This window comes from Hakea prostrata, chromosome 9 (genome assembly GCF_041222555.1).
Source record: "Hakea prostrata isolate BN-2017 chromosome 9, UWA_Hpros_2, whole genome shotgun sequence".
Lineage (NCBI taxonomy): Eukaryota > Viridiplantae > Streptophyta > Magnoliopsida > Proteales > Proteaceae > Hakea > Hakea prostrata.
Genome location: NC_142608.1, coordinates 6607686 through 6616055, shown reverse-complemented (window position 1 = coordinate 6616055; position 8370 = coordinate 6607686). Strand labels below are relative to the sequence as shown.

Below are 8370 nucleotides of genomic sequence, written 5' to 3'. Positions count from 1 at the left end.
TAACCAAACAGGCCCTAAAGGCATGAACTACTTTAGGGCCATTTGACTAACAATTGCAAGATAATGAGTTTAGACATTTGAATCTCTCAATTAAAAGATGATTTTTTGTTCTTATAGCCATTTTTCTTATTTCTCAAGATAGTCTACTATTTTCTATTTAAATTAGATTATTTTTATATATATTGTTATCATTTCTGTTCTACTATTCATCCATTGATAGATACGATAAAATATGAACTGAAATGTCTCATAAAATCACCCAATCAATACACTACCGGTATGCGATACTTTAACCCTTGTATTACCCCAGCTATGATACTCCAAAGCTTCCTTTCCCCTTCAAATCATGCATTCAGTGCTTAGCAGGGAACGCCAGGTATAGGATACTGTGATGCCATATACTGTGTAACCCAAGTAAGAACATTGGCTGTTAAAAGTAGGGTTCCATGCTCCTTCAAAATTTTCTGCTTCCACTTAGGAATTATGGTTCAAGCTTCGGTTCTGGAAAGCAATAAAAAAGCAATAAAACATAAACAGTATCGGTATAGACCTTGAGTCTTAATGTTACTCTGCAACTAACATCTACCGAGCTGCATATGATTATACAGAGGCAATAACACACTCAAAACCATTGACACATGCGATACTTTAAGTTGTCTTTTAGCATGTTCCTCACTTAAAAAACATCACAATTCAGTCTCTTCTCAAGTTTTAAAAGCCAAGTGATGGGCTGTTTCATAATTATCGAAAGCATCTCCTTAGAAATGGTGCGGAAGTATAATCTCGGTCTTGCATCTCAGTAGCCAGCCACCAGAACAACGCTCCAAGCACTTGGGTTCATGGTTGTGTTCCCAATTTACCTCAAGCAGTAACCAAATAAAGAGGAAGAAGCTCTAACCACTTAAGCATGTTGAATTTTGGCTATGCCGCCAAGGGTTCAGTCCTGGAAAGGTGTGCACAAAGAAAGATTTACCTGCTATTCATAAACTAAAACTAGAATGAATAAAAAGGGGAGTCCCACAAGTGTAACTGTCTACAAGATTCAGTAAGGAACATTGGGTTGAGGACCAAACCGTGTGAACTAAGCACAATACCTATGTGTACAGCAAAGCTTACACAACACCATGTGAAAATATCAAACTACTGCTTACCAGTTTGCATATGTATTCTTATGAATTAATTTTGGTCCGGGAATCCGAAAAACTGCTCTAGTGTTGGGGAGGTGAATACATTAGAAGCAGTATGTTCAGATCTACTGGGAGAGATGTGAAGCTGATACTTGATGAACCTCTGGAAAAATAGAGTAGAAGGGGTTAAAATAAACAAAGATACAAACTTGTCATGCATTAGATATTAAAACCTAAAGAGCATGCATGATGGAAACGTACAGCTAACTGCGAGATAATCTCAGGATTTGTGTCAATATGCCAATCTGGTTCCAGTTGTCGAACAAATGATGTCCTGCCATTTTCTATGCTACAGAAGAGAACCTGCAGGTGCACTTCATATGGATTAAAAGGCAGTTGTAGAAATACCATAAAACATCATGCAAATAAAGAAGGAAATACACAGAAACTGGTGGAGAGGGTTGAGAGAACATACAACAATTAAGAAAAAATATTTCCATACTTCTATCACAATAGTTAGAAGATATATACAGCAAAAAATTAAAATTTTAAAAAGAAAAATAAAAAAGTGATACATTGCAAGTCAGACTGCCCCACCACAAGGAGTAAAACTAGTGTTCTCTATCCCAATTAGTATCACTTAGTGGTACAGTTTGGGGTTAAATAATTCGCATGGGCAACGCAAAATTAAAACATTCAAGGAACCTGTCTCCGCCTATTTGGTTCGGAGAATACTTGACCTAGAAGGTAAATTTTCAACAATCTTGGTCATCACTACTCGTGCTACAACTAAGAGAAAAAGAACACGCAATAGCAAGCAAGGATTTTGAGAAGTAAGAGGTTCAAGCTTGGCCTTAATGGTCAGGACCCACCCAGGCCCATCTTGAGCCCAAACAAAGTCCGGGCTCAATATTTTGACCCTGATGGCAGATCAGAGCCCAAGATCTTTGAGCAATGTAACAAACCACATGAGTTCACAAGTAGTGACAACCATAGCACAATATTCAACCTCAGCAGATGGGCGGGACACAGTAACTTGTTTTTTAGATTTCCAAGATAAATGGTTGAAACCAAGGAATACACAATATCCAGTGGTAGATCTCCAAGTCATAGGGCAACTTGCACAATCTGAGTCACAATAAGCACAAAGAGATAACTCACTATCAGCAAATAAAAGAATCCATTATCCTGGAGTGCCATGGAGGTAACGTAGTAAATGATTAGCAGCATCTATATGAGGTTTACGAGGCTCATGCATGAATTGACTAAGAAAATTCACAGTGTGAACAATATCTGGACGAGTAATTGTGAGATAAATAAGTCGGCCCAATAACCGACGATATGGCATTGGATCAGGTAAGGGTTCACCATCAAAAGTAGTTAACTTGAGGTGTTGTTCCATTGGAAATTGAGTCGAATTAGCACCTGTGAAACCAACATCCAGTTAAGATGTCCAATGTGTATTTTCGTTGGTTAATGAAAATACCGTTCTTGGAATGTGCCACCTCAAGACCAAGGAAATATTTAAGCAAACCAAGATCTTTAATCCAGAAACGTTGCTGAATAAGTGATTTTAAGTTGGAAATCACAATTGTGTCAAACCCAGCAATTAAAATGTCATCAACATAAACAAGTACAAAGGTAGATAAAGACTCTGTAAGTAGAGAAAATAGAGAATAACCTGCCTTAGATTGTGTATATCCAAGATCAATAAGGGCATCAGAAAGCTTGGAAAACCAATTATGGGATGCTTGCTTAAGCCCATATAATGATTTGTGCAAGCGACAAACCAATTTCTCCCCCTTTCGATGATAACTAGGTGGAGGTGTCATATATACCTCTTCATCAAGATCACCATGGAGAAAGGCGTTGTTGGCCAAGATGGCCATGGAACAGGGTCAGGCTTGAGTGCTTAATCTGCCGGACCAGCCTGCCACCCCACCACCACGTAGGATATTTTTGGTAAACGTAGGGCAACAATATGGGGCTATGAGTTGTTTTATTGTTTTATGGGACCAATTTTGAGTGTTTAACCTGGTCCTGCCCAGCCCTGTGGGGTCAAGGTCAGGGTTCATGAAGCCCAACCCAACCAACCCTATTGCAGTCTTATTTAGAAGGCCAGCATCAAATGATTCTCTTAGGCATAAGAGCTTCACAAAGGATATTTCTTTTCCATGGCTACTAAATGTAAATATTTGCAAATTCAGCTGGTTCCAGCAAAGCTCTTATGTACAAACAAAAAAATTATGATGAATGTTGACTGGTACTTTCAATGTTACAGTCTAAGGAAACCAAACCATTTTTAGCAACTCAAAATAAATTTGGGAAAGCATCAACAGAAAAGACAACACACAGAAAAAATTAAATCTATCAGCAATTCAAGGTTTCAGGATAAGTCAGTCATGGACATTGCTATAATAACAAAATACAAATTAATGTTAGATGCAATTGGATTGAGTGAGACATCTGATTGTAAAAATCAACTACAAGCATTATCTACAGGAATTATGTTTAATGTAGTAGTTTTGAGCAGTCCATGATAAAATTTCTAAGTTCACACAAATTAGTACCTTATCTTTAACCAAGCCACCAGAAGTGAAAATACCAGCATTCTCTAATGCCAAAAGAACCTTTTCCTGCATAGCATCAGTCCCACGTCAGCCACCAGCATACTCAGAAATGATAAAAAACAAGAACACATGTCTCAGTATCGCAGCATGAAAATAGGTAGTAGAAATGCATATGATCAGTAGTATGCATTTAATATAGCATGTGTTAGGAAGGAGGGGTGTTTCAAGGAGATGCGGAGATAATAATCAAAGATATGGTGTAATGATAAGGCAATATATTGTATAATCAAGGACATCCAAGATTCCCTGGTGCATGCTTTTTTGTAAGTGACGTTGTCTTGTTGGATGAGACAAAGGCAGGAAATAACATCATGCAAAAGTTATGAAGATCAACCTTTGGACACTGCAGATGGTGAAAGTTGCTGAGGGTGTTGGCCACCACACAAACCCCCCCCCCCCCCCCAAAAAAAAAAAATTCTATAAGAGATCGTCTTCGGGATCTTAAGTCAATCATCGTTAAGGACGTGAGGATGATGTTTCATAGAAAATTAAGATAGGACAAAATGAAGTGGAGAGGTGCATCCAAATTGCTTTGCCATCCATGGATTTCCTTAAAGATTGAAGGGAATTTTATATGAAAATCAAATGATTGATCTATGATGCATGAGGATAAAAACTTAGTACTTTGTTATTCTTGTTGTTATGTCTTTCCAAGGATCTGTACAGCAGACCTAATTAAACAGAGAGAACGATGAGTTGTTGAGCCATATCAACACCCAGCATCACTGTAATGCTTTCATGAAACAATGCTATACTACCAAGGTACTTTGTGAATATGTAGGAAAATACTAGCACGCACCCCACTTTCATCATCCAGTATTCTTTCCATGAGGTAAAGATCACAGAACTTTGTGATCTCCAGCAAGACTTCAAGCACAGAAGACCTCACAGTTGCTTGTTTCTGTTCAAAAGGAGAAGTAGAAAGCAATATAACTCTTTTAGAGAATACCACTAAATGCATAACAGACCCATAAATAAAATTAAACGGAATAAACAGGGAAAAATTTTGAAAACCTGAAGCTCCTCTGGACTACTCTCCTCGAGGATTACACCAAGCAACCGGCATGTAACCTACAAACATGTGGAAAAACCATGAAACATGCTGCGTAAATTCCACTGTAAAGAAATAAAAACTAAAATTACTCCATAGGAGTCCTATTTGCAAATATCTAGCCAAGCAAAACAACAGCAAGCTGCATTAATTACGCTAAACCAGATTATTTTATTGATACCACTGAGAATGCAAATGAACCAAGGACAATTTTCCTGTTTCTTCATCCTCACCTGGAAGATACTGGAGCAAACTTGGAACAGAGCAGCCTACTACATAACTACCACACATGATTGAGAAGTAAACAACCTAAGCTCGAGCTAAATTATTTTGTAGATGCAAGAATGCACTATTTCAAATCACCATAAAGGATAAGCCATCGCAGTAGAGCTATAAAATTTTATAAGGCATGCAGACCAAAGAAAAATTGTTAAAGAGTCGAGCAATAATTCGGGAAACATATAATCCACTCCAAATTCAGATCAGTTCAAGAGATATACAGATATACTCGACTCCATATCATCAGATTTCTTCATTTGCTTCACGTAGTCAACTTTACAGTCTCTCCCAGTCCATTCTATAATTCAAAGGGGTAAGCCATCATCATGATGTCCTAGCTGACATCCCAAGAACTGAATTGCTTTTATCCACTTATCACCTTCTAATGCTTATCTAACTATTCTGTGACATGTACTGGCAAATTCTGGCAGTAAAAGATGCCCATACTTGCTTTCTAGGAGCCCTTTATAAGAGAACACACTTGTCTCTTGAGCTACCTGCTTAAAGTAAGCATTAGCCTCTGAACCTTCAGAGTGGACCGACAGCACAAGAGTTAAGTTTCATATCTGCTCATCATCCTCAACTGCAAATTATCCATCATAGATAGTTCCATACAATAGTTGCCCCAAAAAATAATAATAGCAAATAAATAAAAAATAAAAATAAAGGTTCTATACAACATGTACTAGCAAATTCTAGCAGTAAGGTGCACATATTTGCTTTCTTGCAGCACTTGTAAACAGGAATCTCAAAACAGTTCATACTAGGTCTCACTCAAAATAGGTATCCAGGAAGTAGGAATCATCACACAATCCAGAGACGCTACCAAATGCAGCAATTCAAAGTAGACCGAGTTTCAAAATCTAAATATAAAACAATACTCTATGGGTGGTGTCACGCCCTGAAAACCCTGGCGCTAATCTACCATGGTGCATGAATACCTTCAAACCAAGCAAATAGATTTCCAAATGATTCCAAAATAAAAATTATGTTGCCCAAAGCCTTAAAGTTTCACATCTTCCCCTTCTACTGAAGGCCCAAGCCAAACCCCTTGGAGAAATCTTCCAATGAGTGCCCAATGAGTGATAGGATTTAACCACATGTAAATATTCTAATCCAAGGAAACTCATTGGATTTACCCTAACCCTTGTATTAAAATATTCTATATGATTGAATTCTATCATTCACTGGGCACTCATTGATAGATTTTCCAAGGAGAGGATCCAAACCCACCTCCACCCCACCCCCCACCCAAAAAAAAAAAAAAAAAAAAAAAAAAAAAGACAATCACCTTTCCATCTCATATCCGAGCAATGTAGCCACTGCACAGATGTAACACATGTCTGTTCAAGATTGACCATGCAACATAAGATAGTTCACCATAACCTGGCAGTACTGGACAAGGTTGAGGACAAAGAGCTTAGCTGGTTCACCTAAACTGGCCCAATAAAGCTCACTTCTCTCAGTTGCTTGGTTGCACCAGTCAATAATTCGTACTCCACACAAAGCTAGTAAATACCAGATATTACACTTGGGGTACAGTTTTAATTTCCCTGATAAAGTGAATTTACATGAATGATCAATTGGTCAAAGGTTTCTAATTAATCCTATTAAATGGATTCATTCTAAAGATTTGTCAGACCGACATTATCTTATTAACATCTGTTCTGCTCGAATTCAATAATAATAGGCACATCCTATCATCCACAAAATATAACTGTCAGATAAAAGTTTGCATGATTAATAAATTAATAAATGGGTCGATTATAGAAAAGCAAATACCTTCCTTCCTTCACTCAATTTTTGTCTAACCACTTGCCCAAGCGTCGGCTGAAACATGGAAAGTAAAGCATGTCAAAATTCTTCAAAACATCAAAAGAATCATCTAAATTACAGGTGATAATATCATACCTTTACTGGCAGGAAGAACTCATCAAATGCATTATGAGCTCTTGAATCCTCTGAAGATGCACTTACTCCAGAAGCGTCTATAACTGCACCAGTACGATTGATTCCTGAAGTACTAGGTCTTTGGGCCTGATGTTTGGGTTGTCTTCTTCGGTGTGTAGGGGGAGTTCTCGACAACCTCCAAGTACAAATTATAGCAATAAGCCCCACGATAACCCCAACTCCAAGATTTCGAGTACTCTGACGTCAATTCCACAGAAAGTGAGAAAATGTCATTTATTATAATATCAATTTAAATGCAATATATAGTAGTTTTGCACTTTAAAACTTGGCCTTAACAACCAACAGCTGACACCCTCCGCACTCTCATTTTTGGACGGCAGGAGTTGGGTGGAAGAATTAAGAAGACCATGGATGTAACTTCAGTACTACTAAAAGAAAAGCATCATTGAATGGCTTAAAATCAATTTATTTTTTTCTCGAAGAATACCTCCAACGAAGTGAAATCACGAATAATCACTCCCAAAACTAACATCCAACAAACAATAAAAAGAAATGGACAAATTTTCTAAAAGATAAAAAAGTAAAATTTACTCGATTGACAGATCCACAACCAGATCAAAGAAATAAAAACAGAGAATAACGAGAAAAAGAGGTGAAGACGAGAACCAGATTATCCGGAGAGATCGAGACGAGATTTGATATCTTCACGGTGAGGTACTCGCCTAATCTCTTCAGCAGCTCAACCAAGTCATCTTTAGATGAATCAGCCATAGCGAAACTCCAATCGTACCCGCTCTTAGCCCTTACCTTCTCCAACAAATCCCTAAAACACCCGAATCGATCATGCTTTCTACTGCAAATTTCGCGGGCAAACTTGTACAACGCAAGAGAACTGCTTTTGTATTGAACGGTAGATTGATTGATGAAACAGACAATTGCTGACGCGCATGAACAAGATCTTCACTATCAATTTCCCTCCTCTGATTCTTTCCTTCTCTCTCTCTCTTTCTTTAGCTTCTGTCGAGCTCGGGAGTCGAGCCTAGTAGAATTGCAGAAAATTAATAGAACAGATTCGGTACGTCGCGAGATATCTATTTAGTGGTTCGTTCCATGGTCAGCATTTTTATTGCCGTTCGATCTTTCAATTTTAAATCATAGCTTTAACTAAGGGTTTATCATAGTAAAATATAATTATAATTCAATTTTAAATGATAGTTTTAAATGTCCTTCATTTATATTCGAATTCAAATCGGATTTAAGGGCTATTTGACTTTTTTTAACTGATGATTTTTTTAATACTAGAAATACGCAAGGTCATAACCTCGTATGAATCTTACTCTTCAACCTACCCTACATTGGCTAGGTCATTATA

The 8370-nt window shown here is 37.6% G+C and overlaps 1 protein-coding gene across 2 annotated transcripts; it reads right to left on the bottom strand.

Moving 5' to 3' along the window:
• Positions 1-136: 136 nt before the first annotated feature.
• Positions 137-8068, bottom strand: PEX22 (peroxin 22). 2 transcript variants are annotated; one of them, XM_089168745.1, is made up of 9 exons: positions 7665-8068; positions 6999-7235; positions 6870-6917; positions 4772-4828; positions 4557-4658; positions 3698-3763; positions 1389-1490; positions 1152-1290; positions 137-943 (listed from the first exon to the last, which is right to left on the bottom strand). In XM_089168745.1, the coding sequence occupies exons 1-8, from the start codon at positions 7767-7769 to the stop codon at positions 1177-1179; spliced, it is 831 nt and encodes a 276-aa protein (XP_089024871.1). In that variant the 5' UTR covers positions 7770-8068; the 3' UTR covers positions 137-943; positions 1152-1176. The 2 variants fall into 2 exon arrangements, with proteins under 2 accessions (XP_089024871.1, XP_089024872.1); XM_089168746.1 differs by lacking the exon at positions 137-943 and having other exon boundaries at positions 953-1290.
• Positions 8069-8370: the final 302 nt, after the last annotated feature.

What these genes read in the sequence shown, in the direction of transcription:
- PEX22 (XM_089168745.1), bottom strand. Translation starts at nt 7,769, where the DNA reads ATGGCTGATTCATCTAAAGATGACTTGGTTGAGCTGCTGAAGAGATTA. An exon ending in CGATCTCTCCGGATAATCTG is followed by an intron (nt 7,236 to 7,664) that starts GTTCTCGTCTTC and finishes AATTGACGTCAG; the next exon opens with AGTACTCGAAATCTTGGAGT. An exon ending in GTAGTCCAGAGGAGCTTCAG is followed by an intron (nt 4,659 to 4,771) that starts GTTTTCAAAATT and finishes CCTTTTGAACAG; the next exon opens with AAACAAGCAACTGTGAGGTC.